The following is a 19,114-nucleotide window of genomic DNA, read 5'->3' as shown; positions in this document are numbered from 1 at the left end:
TGCGAGTGAAGGTCAACGGACGAGCGGAAACACAGGAGGTCAGGGAGTGTACGGCAGATTAGAGGAAGTGTCAGCTCATCTTCTCTGCATCACTCCTAAATCTGTTTAAAACCGGCGAAGACCTTACCTGTCATGGAGCACAACACTTGCTGACACAACAGTCTGACAAAATGGCCAGATTTCAAAGGCAATAACATCAATTCTATAGAAAAAGTCTGCTTTCACTTTGCGTTACAATACAGAGACGTGTCTTTCCTGAAAGTGTCCTTGACAAATGATCAGACAAATGCAGTCTTTTCACAGGTGAATTATGTTAGAGGGATCCATAGCTTAATGTCAAATCATTATCACCTATCTTTGTTGCCCTAGAATGGGGGGTCTTCAACAGGGAGTCTCCTGTAGTTCTGAAGGGGGCGTTTCTAACAAAAAATAAATAAAAAAATGCATTGGACAGCAAATTCAATTAAACAACAACCAAAGCTAAAATTAACCAGCATATATATATATAGAGAGAGAGAGAGAGAGAGAGAGAGAGAGAGAGAGAGAGAGAGATTGATTGGCATGCAAAGTTTGGGGCTCGGAAGATTTTAAAATGCTCACTATGACTACATTTATTTGACTAAAATAAGGTTTACATTTTTTTTTTTATATTGTCAAAATATAATACAATTTAAATAGTTTTCGATTGTAATATATCATAAAATGTAATTCATTCCTGTGATGGCAGAGCTGAATTTTCAGCATCATTACTCCAGTCTTCAGTCAAGTCAAGTCAAGTCAAGTTTATTTGTATAGCGCTTTTCACAATACAGATTGTATCAAAGCAGCTTCACAGTATTAAATTAAAATAATACAACAAAGTTTGTTTCAAGAGGAATTTATTGATTGATAAAATTAAATTAAATATCCCCAAAATATCCCCAACTGAGCAAGCCAAAGGCAACAGTGGCAAGGAACCGAAAAACTCAATCAAGTGACCTAATGGTGTCCTAAAACTCCATCAGGTGACCTAATGGAGAAAAAGTCGGGGGCCAGTTCTCCTCTGGCATTTATGAGCTAGAGGCCGGATTGTAGTTTGAACTGTAGGATTATATGAATGCCTGGCTGAAGAAATGCGACTTTAATCTAGTTTTAAACTGGGAGAGCGAGTCTGAGCAACGAACAGTATCAGGAAGACTATTCCAGAGTTTTGGAGCCAAATGTGAAAATGCTCTCCCTCCTTTGGTGGTTCTGGATATCCTAGGTATGACCAAAAGCCTTGAATTTAGTGATCTTAAAGAGCGCGATGGATTATAGGGCGATAGAAGATCCGTTAAATAGACTGGAGCTAAGCCGTTCAGTGTCACATGATCCTTCAGAGATCATTTTAATATGCTGATTTGGTGCTCAAGAAACATTTCTTACTATTATCAACTGTTGTGCTGTTTAATACTTTTGTGAAAACCATAAAACATTTTTCAGGATGCTGTGTGTTAGAGATAGATATTGGCCATCAGCCTTTTTGAAATAGACATTGCTCAGTTAACAATAGTGTCAGCTTTCACTTTTGTAATTTCTGAAATATGGAAGCAGCATTGCCATAAGCAACTACTTAGCAACCACCAAGAAAATGCTTAGCAACCGCATAACACCCTGGTAAGCGCTCACAACATCATGATGACATTTTCCTCAGGACCCAATCAAATATTCTTTTAAAAATGTTAAATGTAATTTATTCACCAATATTAAATAGTATTGTATGTAGATGTTGTATATTTTTATATATCTGCATGACTTGTGCCATCTGTCACCCTGCATTATAATCAGCCACTGAAAACAACACAATCATTCTACCAGCTCTGTGTGCTTCCAAATAATTTTGAACTGTCTGCTGATGTACTTAGTAGTGGTTCTGTCTCGTCTCAGCCCAAATCTTCATGCTGCTAATTAATTACTGAGTTCGGACTTGTTGTAATTCTGAAGAGGGCTTTTATGCTTAACTGAAGTTTGGTCAATACGAAGCTTCAAAGTCACCTGCCCTGCCACTTTAATAACACACACATGCGGATATGCATGAATAAATATAGGAACTTCAAGCAATTAGATAGCATAGCAGTGTGGCCTGCCTCTGTGCCACATTGACTCAATTAGAGAGCTTGTTATGCCTCCATTAGCACTAATGAGCAGGACAGAGTGGGTGAGGGGTTGAAGAAGATGAGGGAATGAGATGGGGTCTGCCCTCTCTCACATGCACACTCCTGCTCTCTTTTTCTATGCTTCTTGTTTACCTGTCAATTATTCGCTCTCAGTACAGGGCAAATGGAAGGACAAGTGACCGCCACTATCGACATGCCTTTCTCTCCGTCTGTCCTCTGTCTGTCTCTCTTTCTCATTTTGTTGCTCTAATTAGTATGATATTTGCTTCTCAGCTGTATAAATCTCTCTCTTTCATTCTTTGTTGACTTGTTTCATTCCATTTGTATTGACTGGAGATGTACGTCTCTGATATCAGCTTCTGATTTTTATGCCTTTTACGGTCCAAATTATTATTTATTTTTTATCTTTCAAACTCAATTTGCACTGGGATGAACTTTTACATGTCAAGCGCAAGGCTTAATTGTGTGTATTTGTGTGTCTTTACTGCAGGTTTCATTGACTTTCTGGTCAGCCAACATCCCACCGCTCAGGTCCTGCGTGATCATGTGATCTTTAAGATCGTCCCCATGCTCAACCCTGACGGCGTGTACCTGGGAAACTACAGGTCAGCTGAAACGAACGAATGCATGACAACAGTCATATAATAGTTTCCAGTATCACAAATCTTATGGTTTATACTAGTAATTTAAATATAATATAGATATTTAATATTCGCGCTGCATGAGTAAAGCGCAGCACTGTGTTCATTTTCAGTTTCGATTCACAGTAAATGCTACTCTTCAAGTGTTGTGTAGCTTATAATTTGCATTTGGGAATGCAACATGTCCCAACCATCTTCCCAGATTCGTAATGCGAATCGTTTATAAATCTGTTGTCAACAAAGAGGAGCGTTAAGGTCTCACTGCGTCCCCCCCCCCCCCCCCCCCCCCAAATAAAAGTTTAACGTTTTAAAGCAAAGAAATTTGGAAAACCATAAATTTAAGTATTGTAATTTTACTGTTGTTCTGTAAAATAAAATAATAATAATGATAATAATTAGTATTGTTATTAATAATACTAACAAGAATAACAATAACAATTCTGTTAATACTTTTATTATATATTGTATTATAATATAATATATTATGATTTTTTCATTTTACAGTACAAGAGTATGTACTTTTGCTATAGTAAGATATTTCATTTAAGATATTTTTAATAATAATGATTGTCTTTTGTCTTTAGCTTCTTTCTTTTTTTTTACATTACTATATTATGTCATCATACTCAAAGCCCCTGATCTGCCTGACAGTATTTTATAAGATATTTTACATGAGTAAACATCTACAGATGTGATTTGGAACACAAGTGTGGCCATTATACACTGGGGCTGCAGTTGGTCATGCACGGCAGGTGTTGTCTCCACTCCTAATGCCATTATTGGCTTTTACATAATGGTGGCGATCATTCTGAATACAGCCGTGGCCCCGCTATGTTTTCCCATAGGCCTGCAGAAACTGCGTCAGTGACTGCCACCTTGTGACGGCTTTGTGAGCTGCAGAGCTGCAGAGGTGGATCAATGGTTCAATGGTGGTGACAGGGCTGACATACGACATACGCCACCACTGACCCTTGAAGGTGCTTTCAGCAGCAACTTTAACCGATGCTGCCTCACTGAGAGCCATTGAGATCCATAATCAGAGATCAGATCTCTCTCTCGCTCTCTTGCTCTCTCTCTCTCTCTCTTGCTCTCTCTCTCTCTCTCTCTCTCTCTCTCTCTCTCTCTCTCTCTGTGCTGAATCAGTAGTTTTTCAGTTGAGTGAGAGAGAGAGAGAGAGAGAGAGAGAGAGAGAGAGAGAGGCTCAAGCAGATGCAGGAGGGGGATGTGGGATCAATCCTTGCTGACTGGGGATTAGTGTTGTTCTGAGAGCAGCAGCATTGACTACAGGTTCAGCTCAAAGTCACAGTCACAGAGTCTCAGCTGGACAGCAGCAGGGACTCAGGCATCTGTTCGTCCCCCACATCAGTCCACTGCCTCAGGGAAAGGGAAATAACAAACAGAGACCTGTAGGAAAGATGGCTTGAGATGGCATGTGTCCAATGGTGTGTAAGAAAAAAACACTCAATGTCGCCCAAAACACCAGAGATCTGCCCTTAATGTCTGTAAATGTAGAGCAATGTTGTTGTCTTTATTATGGACCATGATTGCTTTTAGAATACAGGCATTAAAGTGTTTTATATACATGATTATAGGGTTACACTTTATTTCGATAGTCCACTTTAGATATTCTACTCACAATAAGTAACTTTGCAACTACATGTCAACTAACTCTCATTAGAGTATTAGTAGACTGTCAGTAGACTGTCAGTAGACTGTTAGGTTATGGTTAGGTGTTAGGGTTCGGGTTAGGAGAATAAGTTGACTTGTAGTTGCCATGTTACTTATAGTCAGTTGAATGTCTGTTGGGGAGCAACAAAATAAAGTGTTAGCAAATATTAAGCAGACAGTCTACTAATACTCTAATGACAGTTAGTTGACATGTAGCTGCAAAGTTACTTATAGTTAGTAGAATGTCTAAAGTGGACTATCGAAATAAAGTGTTACCGATTATAGTACAATAACTTTAATTTTGAATTCTCAAAGTATAGTGTAATTTGAAATAGTTCACCCAAAGACAAAAATTGTCAACAATTATTTAACCTATGTCTGACTTTCTTCTGTCAAGCACAAAAGATATTTTAAATAGATAAAAAAAAAGGTCAGTGTCATTTTTTTTTCCCCCAGTGTTGTTTTAGACGACATTAACTTTCATTGTATGAACAAATCTGTTGCAAAATTCTTTAAAATTCCATCTTTTGTGTTTCACAGAAGAAAGTCAAGAGACATGAGGGTGAGTTAATAATGACATTATCCCTTTAAAACACTTTTGTTAACCCAATCATAATCTAGCCATGAAAGTATGTAAACAGCATTTGAAATCTGAATTAAAGTGAGTAATATGTAATTCAAGTGATTAAACCAACCAGAAACACAAAATCTGCTGATTTTGGCATGTTTATGACCGACGTCACAGCCTTTACCTTAGCCTCCACAGCAATTTGGTGTTTTTGACCTATCATTTGCATAAAGTTGATTACTTCACAACTTTTTGGATGATTACTTCTCTCCACTGTCAATCCCACAATCCCCTGTGTGAGCCTGCCGCTCATCTCCCATAGAGAATGAATTGAAAACACTCTCTCTGCTCTGCTCACTCCGCACGAGTGGACTTGTACTGTGTGTGTGATTTTCTGCAGTTCTGACTGCAGAATCTGTGTGGATTTCACTTCGAGCTTGACTGTGATGATGTTGAAACTCAATAACTTTTTACCACTTCAAGTAAATAACATGAAAACTTGAAGTTTCACTTGATTAGTTTTTATTTCTGTTTCACTGCACTGAGTAGCCCCACCCACATTGAATCCTATTGGTCCAAAGTCCCTCTCTCCATGGCTGTATATTCAACATCAAAGCATATTCGCTGTAATATTGTCGCTTTGCACTGTATTTTGCTCTCAGTGAGGTCTCATAAAGAAGATAACGGTGTTGGTGTTTTGTCTTTTGTTTTATTTAATTGAACTGTTGATTTGTTTTTGCTTCTATTTTAGGTGTTCTCTAATGGGCTTTGATCTGAACCGTCATTGGCAGGACCCTTCCCCTTGGGCCCACCCCACTCTACATGCCGTCAAACAACTTATTGTCCAAATGAACCAGGACCCTGTGAGTATTCAATATACTAAAGCAGCAAAACCCCAAATGCAACCTACAGTCTATCAACACAAGCACAATAGAAGAAAGTGATAACTTATAGTGATATTCTGCTGTCTTGTCTTTCCTTTAGTAAAACGCATTTTGAATCCATTCTGATATCTTTTGAAAATGCTGTTTTTCTTTTATATGAATGAAAGAAAAAAAAATTAGGGAGTAATTACATAACCGTACATAACCAGCCAGTGTTCAAAACGATCTGCTTGCCTTAGCTCGATTCAAAACGGTAAGCTTGTAATAATGTTTTTAATTCCAGTGGTGCTGGTGGATTTCCATGGGAAATTCGAGCATGTCTTTGCGTCATTACGTCACATCTGTACAAATAAAGAAGGAGTCTCGGCTAGTAGGCTATATTGCGTGTGAGGATGTTGGAGGTGGAGATTTGTAGCCTTTTCTCACAGCACTTGATATAATTAAACCTATCAATTTGATGGCGGATCCAGAAAGGTTCAAACGACAATCACCAGTGACAAATGGAGATTTACCCATTGTAAAATGCAAAAGACTTCGGACTTCAGAGTGGCTATAGAAAAAAAGAGACTGCAACCGGGCCCATGCGAAAACAAGGATAAATATCAGAAGGGCATTAAATGTAGTCACGCAGTGCTGATGTTGTTAACATTAAAGGACAAGTTCGGTATTTTACACTTAAAGCCCTGTTTTCAGATCATTTCTGATGAAATACAATGGTTAAGATTGAAATTTGTACAAATGCTGCTGGCCCGAGAATTTTCAGTTTCTGTGGTAGCACCCCCCCCACCTCCACAATGGTTGCATAGGTGCACTGGAATAATCCTTCCTAAAACGCATTAAACTTTCGTTTACAAAGACGTGAAACTCACCGAGTGGTCAGGGGTGTTCACTGATATGCTCACACAAAAATCGCTGCAAAAGACCCGCTTTCCAACAGGTTTTATCGTAGTTTTTCATCCAATACAAGTCAATGGAGTTGGACAAAAACTACGATAAAACCTGTTGGAAAGCATCTTTTGCAGCGATTTTTGTGTGAGCATATCAGTGAACACCCCTGACCACTCGGTAAACCCTAGTAAAGTTGATAATTGTATAAACGTTTTATTATTCTTTATTAACTCTTTCCCCGCCATTGACGGCTTTCCGTGTTTTCACTGTTATACGGTAGCGGGCGCTATGACACGTCTTCTGAAAGTGTACTGAATCTCCTTTAACAAAAACATGCGAAGAAGAAGCAGAAACAAGCGATAGCATATGTATAGATGCATTATGTAAAATAACGTGATCATCAACATGCCTAAGGTTACTGAATGAAATGTCGACCCAGGATGAGCTATGGGACTGTCCAAGCTTTGGGGGTGTTGATGGACTCAATTTACTCCATCTGTGTTTTGGTCATCATTCTGAATGCGATCCAGGTGTAGTCTTTGACAAAAATTAAGCATAGTGTCAGTTCTGGCAGGTCACGTTAGTCAAGCTCGCATCAGCTGACTCTCAGCTGAAACACGTCTACCTATAGGACTATGACGCCTATCACTGTATACAGTACATATATAAGCTCCTTCAGTATTATCAACAGCTATTGTGTTTCTCAGGCGCTAATTACCCTCCTCCATCCCCAGCTTCTCCTCTCGTGCCGTCAGTATGGCATTCTGATTCCCCTTGAATCAGAATAAATTCTTGAATTATGTTGTACTTTAAAATCTTGAATTAATGATATCTGCAATACATTCATGCTGGTTCTGTTCTGTTTACCCCAAGGGGGGTTATTGCTGCTCTCCCTGCTCTTATCCATGCTAGGCTGCATGGATGCGCAGGGAGTTCTTGCCCAGAACTGAACCATACCGCCAATCCAAACTGTATGCTAATTTTCAATCGTATTTGACGATAGTGGTCCTGACTGAAATGCGTTTTTCTCAGCTTTTTGATAAAAAATTATCTTCTTTCATGAAGTGTTGTTAAAAATGAAGCTAGAATAAAACGTTTTTTGTTTGTTTGTTTGTCTAAAAGCAGAAGCTATGTTCTTTCTTTTGATATATTGCATGTTCAGATATTCATACAAAATATTCTGGGGGCCATGAACATTTTGTGAAAATGATCAAAAGTGCTGGCGGTGGCGGGCAACTTAAAAAAAAAAGACAAATTACGCTGGCGGGGAAAGAGTTAAAAAATAATTTTGTTTTCAAACTGTAATTTCATCTGCCATGATTGGTTGATTGATAGATAGCCCTGCCCCAAAACTGACAAATTAATATTTCATAGCATCAATAAATTGCTATGTTTTATATGCTGGGGGGAAACAACCTTCACATGGCTCACTTATAGTTCTCTCTGTATGTTAAACTAGGTTAGTAGAAAGTATTTTAACATTGAGATTTATGCACAAAGTCACACATTTACACTCTGTCTTTGAAAGGTTATGTATAGTATGTATAACAACCTTGCTCAGCATATAGGAACCAATGTACGATTCAAAGCAGCTACAACTCAGCATTTTTCTCAATGAGTGTGTCTTTGTGAGTGTTTGCACTCCCTCTGCCCAGGTGTGTCTCACACACACACTCTCGCTCGTCTTGTCTTTTGTTTGAGAAAGCGCCTCCTCAACTTCCTTTATGTTCATTATAGCAGAAGAGTGAGGTTGTTGGATTAGTGAAGGTCAGATGCTGTCCTGGGAATCGTCTGCCCTTTCCTGCTCTTTCACATCCTGATAAGACCGGCAGGCACACTCCGGAGCGGAGGGCAGCGCCACGCGGCTTAACCTTTCCCCCAGGCCTGACACACTGATCAATGTGTTGCTTCACGGCAGAGTGATCTGCTCATGTCCCTCACATCCCGACAACCACACACACATATGCTTCATTACGTTGTGAAGTTAGATGTGAGGAACATTGCATAGTAACATAGACTTAGACTTTCCACGGATCCCAAATGGATCCAAACGATCCAAATGGATCGGATTTGTAACTTTTACTTGATCACTCAGTTTGTTTGAGCACACTGACACAACAACATTGGTTTAATCGACCAATAGCAGACATGGAAAGTGTTTTGGGGAAATCTGTCTGAAAATGGATTGAAGGTGTGTGTGTGTGTGTGTGTGTGTGTGTGTGTGTGTGTGTGTGTGTGTGTGTGTGTGTGTGTGTGTGTGTGTGTGTGTGTGTGTGTGTGTATTATATGCACATTGATCATTTCCCAGAAATTTCCCTGAATTGTAGTTCAGTAAAATTCCGCTTCTTTTCATTCCGATTCAAATTCCAATCCAACCCAAGAAAAGGGTTGGGCAAGAAAAGAAAAGTAAAGAAAAGAGAATAAAAGATGCGGCTAGTTTCGACAGATGTGTAAGATGCCGGTTTTATGAGGAGAGAGTGCACGGGAGAGAGGGACTCTGGGGAGAGGTAAACATTTCATAGCTCTCTCCGGATCCCACACTTTGGTCCTTGTTTCATTCCCTTCTGTCCTTTTAAAGAGATTTAGTGGGGTTTGGGAAATCATAGTCCCTTTCTCTTTTTTTGTGTAGTTGTTGCTAATAGCAAGCTCACAATAAGTTTGAGTAGGTGCCAGTTTAAGCACATTAAGCCATAAGTTCACCTATCACTTAGAGGGGTCACCAAGGGAACATATCCAGGAAAATGTTATTTCCCTTGTATTTAATTAGTCATCAAGCTGATGCTTTTATCCAAAGCGACTTCCAGTGCACTTATTACAGAAACAATCCACCTGGAGTTTAGTTGCTCAAGGCAGTGAACCACAAATCCTGACAAGCCTCCGTGAACCACGAGTTGTGACGTCACAAGCACTGATGTTAACACACTGATCTTATTTTGTGCTAAAGTGATGCTTTTGGCCTGCCTTTCTTGTCTTTATTGAATGGCACATGTTCTTGTTATCTTATCACATTTAATTTGGACTGCAAACTCATGGAAAATATGATTTATTTTGCCATGGTGCTGTAGATTTAGCTGTGAAAGTGTAGATTCAGCACCGCTGAAAAGCTGAGTTCAAATCTACAACTTTTGGTTTCCATTTCAGATAATCACTACACAACACCAGCCCTTATATTAATTTGCAACTACCTTGTATGTGATCTAACAGCTATATAATGACCCTTTCTTTTAAGATAACACAGAATATAAGCATTAGCGTATCTAAGTAATGCCAGTCAAGTCAAATCACCTTTATTTATATAGTGCAAACAGTGATAACAGGGAAATAATTCAGGGATGCAAACAGTTCATTTCGGCTGAACAGCAGCTCTAAAAGAAAATAGGTAAACACTTTAGAATACTGTTCCGTCATTTATGTATAACTTCATAGGAACAAATGAGTAATGTGGTATTAACATAGTAACTGCTATTAACTAACACGAAACTCTGATTAATTAATTAGTAATAACGCTCAGTTGAATGAGGTAGTTCACTACTATCTAATCAATATTTTTTTCATTCCTCCCAGAGGGCTATTAAAGGAGTAGTTCACTTCAGAATTAACATTTCCTGATAATTTACTCACCCCCATGTCATCCAAGATGTTCATGTCTTTCTTTCTTCAGTCGAAAAGAAATTAAGGTTTTTGAGGAAAACATTCCAGGATTTTTTTTTTTTTTTTTTTTTTTTTAAGATCGTTTCGCTAGATAAGCCCCTTATTCCTCGTCTGGGATCGTGTAGAGCCCTTTGAAGCTGCATTGAAACTGCATTTTGGACCTTCAATCCGTTGGTTCCCGTTGAAGTCCACTATATGGAGAAAAATTCTGGAATGTTTTTCTTAATTTTTTTTATTTCTTTTCAACTGAAGAAAGAAAGATGACGTGGTAAGTAAATTATCAGGACATTTTTATTCTGAAGTGAACTAATCCTTTAAGAACTATACAGGTTCATAATTTATTTCAATAATGTATGATTAATTCTAAAGTGATTCAAGTAATACTATCCTTCTAAAGGAATTACTAATTATTTTGATCAGTATTGTGAACAGCTTTATTACTCCCTATAGTAATGACAGAAATCATTGTAAGCTTTGACTTTTGAAGGTTTTGGATAGTAACTTCTGATGGATTTGGTGATACTTGAGTAACTGTTAGTGGATTACCATGATCTTCACTTCACTTTAGAATACTGTTCCAAATAATTAGTAATTCCTTTAGAAGGATGTAGCAACACTTGAGTCAATAGTAGTGGGTTGCCATGATCTCCACTTTAGAATACTGATCCAAATGGCCAGTAAGTCCTTTAGAAGGATTTAGTAACACTTTGACTCATTACTTTCCAAAAGCTTACAGTGTCTCCAGTCATTACTAGAGAGTTATCATGCTTTTCACTCTAGAATACTGTTCCAAATAATTAGTAGTTCCTTCTGAAGGATTTGGTTATACTTGAGTCATTACTAGTAGGTGACCTTTACTTGGTTATGAACCTGTTTATAGTAGTTCTTACTAGTCCTCTGATCATTTCTATTTAAGATGAGTTTGATTGGTTTTGTATCCATCTTAGGCTTGATTTTATAGATGCACCCCATTAAGTGGTAATCTTGGGAAATCAAGAGAAATATCAACTCTAAGAATGAGAAGTATGCTGTTGTGGGATGTGCCTGCTTATGTGAGCTGCTAATGTCTGTGTGGCAGTTTGGATTCTGATGTAGTTTTGGATTACTTTTGCGGCTGTTGTCGTTGTTGTTGTTGTTCACATGGTGTGGAGAGTTTTTGACTGATAAATGCTTCCCAGTATGCACAACAGAGGAGGAGAGATCAGGATGGGGAAATGCTCCTCTCCCCAACACCACACTGAGCATCTCACAGCTATACTGACAAAAACATACAAATGCAAACAAGCACACTCACACATACGCAAACGCAAACACAGACTCATACAAATATTCATGCCATGCGAGATCTCAAGCCAGACTGGCATTGGCTGGCATTGGCTCTATGGTTAATCACATTAGACACAGAACAGATCAAAGCTATGGGATGCCAATCTCTGCGCCAGCCCAGTGACGGGGGCAATGCCCACTGGCACATTCCACCAATATGGTACACTTTGGTTCCCCATTACTTTTTTTTTAAACTCAGAGTCATAACTTTTTTGTTTTTGTGTTGGATAAGTTACTCTAAAAAAAGTTACTAGCAACTAATTATGTTCCATGGAGTAATTAGATTTTTGTACTAATTACTGTCTCTAAAAAGTATTGCATACTTATTACTAATTACTTTCTTAATCCCATATCAACCTCGACCAGTTGAACAATACAAGGATAGACATGAAACTGCTCTTTTAAAGGGGTCATGACATGAGAAATCAAATTTTCTTTTGATCTTTGACGTACAAGAGGTCTTTGCACCATTAAAACATCCTGCAAGTTTTATCGCTTAAAGAGTCCTCATTATAAACAAAGCATTTATTCATTCAAGCACAAAAAAAACAGCTCGTTTTGAATATTGGGGTACATGTGATGTCACATGGGCATATGCACTTGCACATGCCTGCCTCCAGAGCAAGACATCGACGAATAGTTGTACATCATCGCACCACAGGCCCCGCCCACTGGCATTCGGTCACTTAACTGCTGACACTTGCCTATTCAAGGATTCAACCGGATTCAAGGATCACGTCAAAAGCAAATAGAACCCATTATAATCACTGACACTGTTCACACTGCAGTATACAGATACCTGTTCACTTTACTCTACGTGCTTGAGTCTGCTGACAGGAGGACAAATGGAAGAGTAAATAGAAGCATAAAGGAATGTCCGCTTTGACGCGTCCTGTTTAAACAGCTTGTTTGCATCTCTGTACAGATTTCAGAAGGATATCAGCATCAGTAACAAATGTATATGGTTCATTTTTAATGCTGTCCTGGATCTCTTCTGAGTATTATGTGTTTGTTCAGAGAATTTAACCAAAGATTGTTTTGTAAATGAGGCACAGTGCAATGGAGAGTTTGCAAAGAGACATTTGTTGACAGATGAAGCAGTCAGCAGTATTGGATCTGACAGCAGCCTCTTCACAAATTGTAAGTAAATGACAGTTTTATATAGATAATGTTTTCAAAACACTTGGAATAGAGAGTGGCATTGATACTGTTTCTTATTCAATGACGTTAGCCAAACATAACTGGTCTTTCACTGACAAGCCTTAAAGGAGCCACCCCTTAAAAATGGATCATAATAAAAAAAAATGTGTCTTGACCCATTTAATTCTATCAAGTAAATAACATAAAATGTTATACATTATTCTTGAACTGACAAAAGTATTTCAAGGGAGAGTATATACATTTTAATATTAGACGTTAAATCTTGGTGTTAAATCCACTATTGTTTTATATAGAATTGTTATAGATTTATTTATTTATATATATATATATATATATATATATATATATATATATATATATATATATATTAGTATTAGTATTTAATGCAATTGCAACAAAATCTGTAAACATAGGGCACAATGTACTATATTTATTTAACGGAATTTAACGGAATTATTTTTTACAGGTGTTTTACCTGTATTTTGAATTTTGCACTTCATTGCGTTGTGTTTTAGGGTTAACGGATATGTCCGTAAAATTACTGGATAATGTCTGGGTTACATTACTTTTTCTGTTATTTTACGGATTAAATTTTTACAGTGCAGAATTAACTGTAATTAAATCCCTTACATTACTTTTCAATGGAAAAGTAATTAAATTACAGCAATTAATTACTTATTAATGCATTACACCAAACACTGGAGATAACTATTAGATATGTTTGATATAAAGTAACTTAAACATGCCAGATGTCTGACCCTTAAAAATAAATAACCTTGATAACCTTTGATAACGTTATTTGGACCTGTTCTAGAGAATTTCATTGTATTTTATTTTAAATGTAATGCTTGTTTATCTTTATGATTTCTGTTTTCCTTGGTTTTTGTTTTTAATTTAATGTGTGAATAAAATAGAAATCACACAAATCAGGGGTTTTAACCCTTAAATGCATGAAAGTTTCGCCAATCATTATTACATACTGATCTATTGAACACGGATGGATCTCTAACTGCTGCAATAGTATAAAACTCTCCTGATTTTTTTTATTATTAACAATTACAAAAAAGTAAAATAAAAAAAATGTGTTGCCTTTTGTTACTTGGAAGGGTTAAATTTGAGCAGATGCTTTTTACCATGATCACTGTCATTGTCAGAGCTTATTTCCTCATTACTGTACATTCAGCATCTGACTCATATTCACAATCTCAACCATATTCTCAAGACTATTGTTTTCAACGTCTTCAAAATTAAAAATTTTATCGCTAACTGCTTCTTCACCAGATCCACCATCTAGTGACAGTGGCACTAATTTAATTGTGTGCATATGTCTAACTTTATTAAATGAATCAGGGGGAGGGTAGTGAATGACATCCTATTCGATAAAGACCGGGCTATTCGTTTAAGTGTTAACTGTTAGAACAGTAATAACTATTTTTGTTTCGGAGGTCTCCTACAACAGGTTTACATGCATCAAAGGTAAAAAAACCTGTTCATTTTCTCATAATATACATTGCACATCACCACGTTTTTCAACGATTCTCAAATGACGGATTGATCAGTCTCTCTTAATCCCTCATTTCCGCGAATCTGCTCTGATTGGCCAGATAGCCAAGTCTGTTGTGATTGGTCTACCGCTTACAGCGTATTTCGGAAGCTAAACGCACATTACCATAACTGAACTTCAGCTCCCGAGGCTTCCTAAAGCTCACTGATTGTACACACTGTAAAGACCGTAACAATGACGTTGATTTTACCATATCAAACGAGCGTGAGTCCGATGAATGAAACATTGGAAGAACTAGTTATTCAACCCGAACCTTCATGGCAAGGACGACTTGAGCAGGACGTTTCTTTATACGCTACTCATTTTGAGGTACATTATGAGATGTTGCAACTGTAATTCCTCACCATCAGCAGTATGTCCATCAACAAACCGATGTGTATATTTCTAATTTATTGTGGTGCACATGGTGGAGCTGTATCAATAACAGTGCATACGTTAGCCGAGCACTAACTTAAATGACTGATGTAACATGTCTGTAAAACAAATCTGGCTCCATCCTTTATCTTTACTCAAAGTAGTAAGAAAGACAGACTATCTGCATTAATAGACAGTTTTTGGTAATAGTAGCCCACAGCAGATTAGCAGAATTATTTCAGTAAGACAGTAATGTGAGCAGGAGACCTACACAATATAAAAAACTATGAATTTTGAACACCCAGTAGAAAATATATACATCAATAATTATTCATACTTAAAGGTTATGATTCTGAGGAGCAAGCTGGTCCAAATAAGCTGGGTACTGACCCATCTTTAGAGAGCAAGCGTTTTGCGAATCCTGCATTGAACTCCCGCATTGAGATTTGAGAAGCAGTCGTCAGTAATAGTTGTTCGCTGACGGACAACGTACAACATAGGCGGGCATTATGCAAATAAATTTTCTAGTGACATAGAACCGTCACGCAGTGGGATTCGAAAATACAGTCGACTCGTTAAGGCGGATTCAGAGTCGATTCTTTCTTTTAGGAGACTATAAATTTATTTATTGTGCACTTATGACTTTACAGCTTTGCTGAAAGTTTACATTCACAAACAGCTATATCACTCACTGCATGAAAGGGAATATTCGATAAACCATAATAGGGGCATTTTAAAGGTTGAAAAGAAATAATGCATCATACACTCACATATACAACTGCACACACACAGTAGCACTGATAACTAATTAGGCTGTTTAACAGCAGGCAGAGTTCAACGCCAAGCCAACACACAAGCTCCCTGATCCCAGTATGCTAACACAGACCATGCTAAGATAATGCATGCTAATCTACAACACTCACCATTTAATTGCACAAACCTCTTTTGGTTAACATACAATATTGCATTGCAGTAGGCTTACACATACTGAGCCAAATATGTTTTAACCTGTGCTGGCAGAGAGTGCACTTTTAGACTATTTTATTGCACTGCTCAAATAAAACCAGTTACTAATATGAAGTTTTTTTGCATCTCTACTGGAAATTGACAACGACTTTGTATTTGCATCGAGGATACGGCTACTTTTGTCCTAATTAATCAGTTTATTAATGCTAAGTGTTTTCATAAGCTTTTTTTTCAGTGGTAATGAAAAACCTTCAGGTTTATTTGTTGTTGTTGTTGTTTGTTTTTTGTGTCAGAAACAAGCCCATATTTAGGTACATTTTGAACACCTCATTGATCCGATTTTGTGTTCAATCCATCTCTTTGAGCACTAAAGTTACCTGAGTGGGTTTAAAAAACCGAAACAATTCGCCAAATTACACTCTCCAGTGAGCACTGGTCAGGTGAGAAAATGACTCAGAGTTAGTGATGCAAGTGTATATAATCTGTCCATGAGCACCAAGTATTTGTTTAGGAAAAATGAAAGAGAAAGAGAAGGGGAAAGAATAAGGAAACAAATGGACCTATCTCCCGCGTAAAACGCTGCTTTTCCAGCCCATTTATCATGGGGAGAGAGGGATTCTTTTTGATTGGCTGATTACCTCGATCATTCATCATGGCCCAGATATCCCCACCAATCTGACAACAGCATTTTGGATAATTTGTTAAAGATGACAAAAGGGCCGGTATTGCCATGGTTCATTTCTGACCTTTTTAATATTAGAAAATTAATTTTCCGTCTGAAACAAATGTATTAGATCCTGTCATGTTGGCCAGATGAATATTGCACCTTGAAACCCCCCTTCCCTTCCCTGTGTAGTTGCTGCTCCTTTTCTTTTCTCTCTCTCTCTCTCTCTCTCTCTCTCTCTCTCTCTCTCTCTCTCTCTCTCTCTCGTTTGTATGAGCCGTTGTGTGCGGTTCTGATAGTGGCAGAAAGCAGTCTTGCGAGAGAGAAAGAAAGACAGATAAAGAAAGAGTTGAGACGTCCTCTGGTGTCAGACGCACCTTTCTAAGCGATCGCCGAGATTTACGGGCAATTTACGTCCATCATCACTTCCTGTCCTCCGTCCTTCCATCATCTCACATTCAGTGAATCTCTGAAATATCTGGACATGTCTCTTTCTTTCCCCGTCTCTCTCATGTTTTTAAGGGTACAAGGGACAAGTCAGATGAGCTTCTGGTGTTCTGGTTGGAGAAGGTTGGTTTGGACTGAAATGATGATTGTGATGATTTTATTAAGCTTTTTATTTGACTATTACGTTTCCTAAAACCTTGCTAGTTCCACAGTCACTTCCTCATATAAATAAAATTGATTATGTAAGTATTAGTATTATCAGTATTTCCTTTCCATGCTGAATCAATTTGCCATTATTGGCTGTTTAGTCAAAATGATGGTCCCATTATCCCCCGGCTCATATAAAAATGCCCATTTTAGCAATGAATAAAGTTCAAAAGAACAGAATTTATTTTTGTAACAATGTAAAAAATCTTTGGCACTTTTGATCAATTGAATGTGTCCTTGCTAAATAACTGTAATAATCTCTTTTTAAAAATATTACTGTCTCTAAACTTTTGAACAGTAGTTTATATATGAATGTCATCACAACATTGAAAAAATACCAAAATATTTATTATTTGAGCTATTTTACCCAGCTAAGATTTTAAGTCACTTCTGTATTGAGCTGAAGAGCTGTGCACCATCCCTAATGAAGGACGGAACGAGGATGGAAACTGTTGCGCTGTATGGAACGCTGCCATTTTCCACCCTGGCAAACATCTGAAAAGCAAGCCAAGATATAATCTGAACTCTGTCTGATGAGCTGTCTTTTCAAAGATCATGCGCACAGACGCCTTCCATCTTTTCTTTTCTGCTTTCGCTTTGCATGTAATTGTGTGTTTTGACCTCAATCAGAATATTTTCCACATCACAACTGTATTTCAAGTCTTGCATTATCAAAAACAGCTCAGACTCTTTCTTTTCCCCTCGTCTGTGGAGGATGGACACATTTCTGAGCGAGCAGAATCTGTTGCATCCTCTCTTCATAGGTATTGCTGATGCTAAGTGCTTTGTGGTTAAATGCATCAGCTTCTAATCCTGCTTAAATCAGCACCATTTCTTAATTCATACAGATAAGCAGAGCATTTATGGGCCTTAACAGCCCAGACTAATTACTATTCCTTAGATAAGTGCTCGTCCGACTAAATTCTTTTGACCTTCCATTTCTACTCAAAGGAGCAGATAGACGTTTGCCTCATATCCTCACATTCAGCTTTACAAAAAGTGTGATGGGCATTAACTTCCTTTTATTACATATACTTGAATATTCAACACGTCAACACTCAAATTATGCTCTATTTTCATATTCCTAATTTCTTAATTGCCCATAATTGCTTAATTACAAATTCAAATGAACAAATCTGGAGGTCAGAGATGCATGCTAATTGAACAATCAATCAGCGTTAAACTAGCGGAGTATTGTCCACCTTTGATTGACAGCACATTAGGACTGTGTGATTGGCTGTCTGTTTGTTGACATTGAGGGCTGTAGATGGGAACTGTACTTTTCTGTCATGGACGTCCTTGATATTGCATAAGGAAAATCAAGTTGGCATTTCGGGACAGATATCATTTTCACCTTGAAAGATGATATTTTAATACTACAGGAACTGTTGGGTAATTTCCTACTATGCTGTACATTTTTCATATGTATATTTAATCACGCATAGTTGTAGACAGATGATGACGAAGAAAATTAGGTTAAAAGTCTTTAATAACAAACTCAGAAGGTAATCTAACAAATCCAGACGAATAAATACCACTGATGCATTAACAAAGGGTGAAAATACTAACGTGTCTAAGACTTTTGCACAGTACTGTATGTATACAGTACTGTATATGTATCAGGCTTGTGCAAAATTCAGAATTTCTCCATTCAAATCATGAATTTGAATTTGAATTGAATTTACTCCGCCCCACAGGACGTTGAATTGAATTTGAATTGGAATGACAGGAAGTGGAATTAAAGGAGAACTTGGTAACTTTTTTAACTTAATAAAACTGTCTAGAAATCATTTGGATGGTTAAACAACCTGTTCTGGTGATATTGGTGACTTTCCCAGCTCCCCCCAGCGTTCCCAGGCGGAAAACCAACCTTGCAACTTGGGGACTACCGTCCCGGCAAGATAGAAATTGGAAGTCTCGTGAGAAGCGAGAACGAGCGCGAAACACGAATTGCTTTACGGCAATTCGACATAAACACACACGCACGTAT

General features: G+C 37.8%; 1 protein-coding gene across 1 annotated transcript in view; it reads left to right on the top strand.

Annotated features, from left to right (window-relative positions):
- Window positions 1-19,114, top strand: part of agbl4 (AGBL carboxypeptidase 4) — a 337,210-nt gene that overhangs the window by 288,378 nt on the left and 29,718 nt on the right. The window contains exons 8-9 of the mRNA XM_082188305.1: window positions 2,626-2,740; window positions 5,764-5,875. Coding sequence (XP_082044431.1) covers window positions 2,626-2,740; window positions 5,764-5,875 — 227 coding nt within the window. The remainder of the gene's footprint in view (window positions 1-2,625; window positions 2,741-5,763; window positions 5,876-19,114) is intronic.

This window comes from Leuciscus leuciscus (assembly GCF_965113295.1).
Source record: "Leuciscus leuciscus genome assembly, chromosome: 13".
Classification (NCBI taxonomy): domain Eukaryota; kingdom Metazoa; phylum Chordata; class Actinopteri; order Cypriniformes; family Leuciscidae; genus Leuciscus; species Leuciscus leuciscus.
This window is presented reverse-complemented; position numbering and strand designations above follow the sequence as displayed.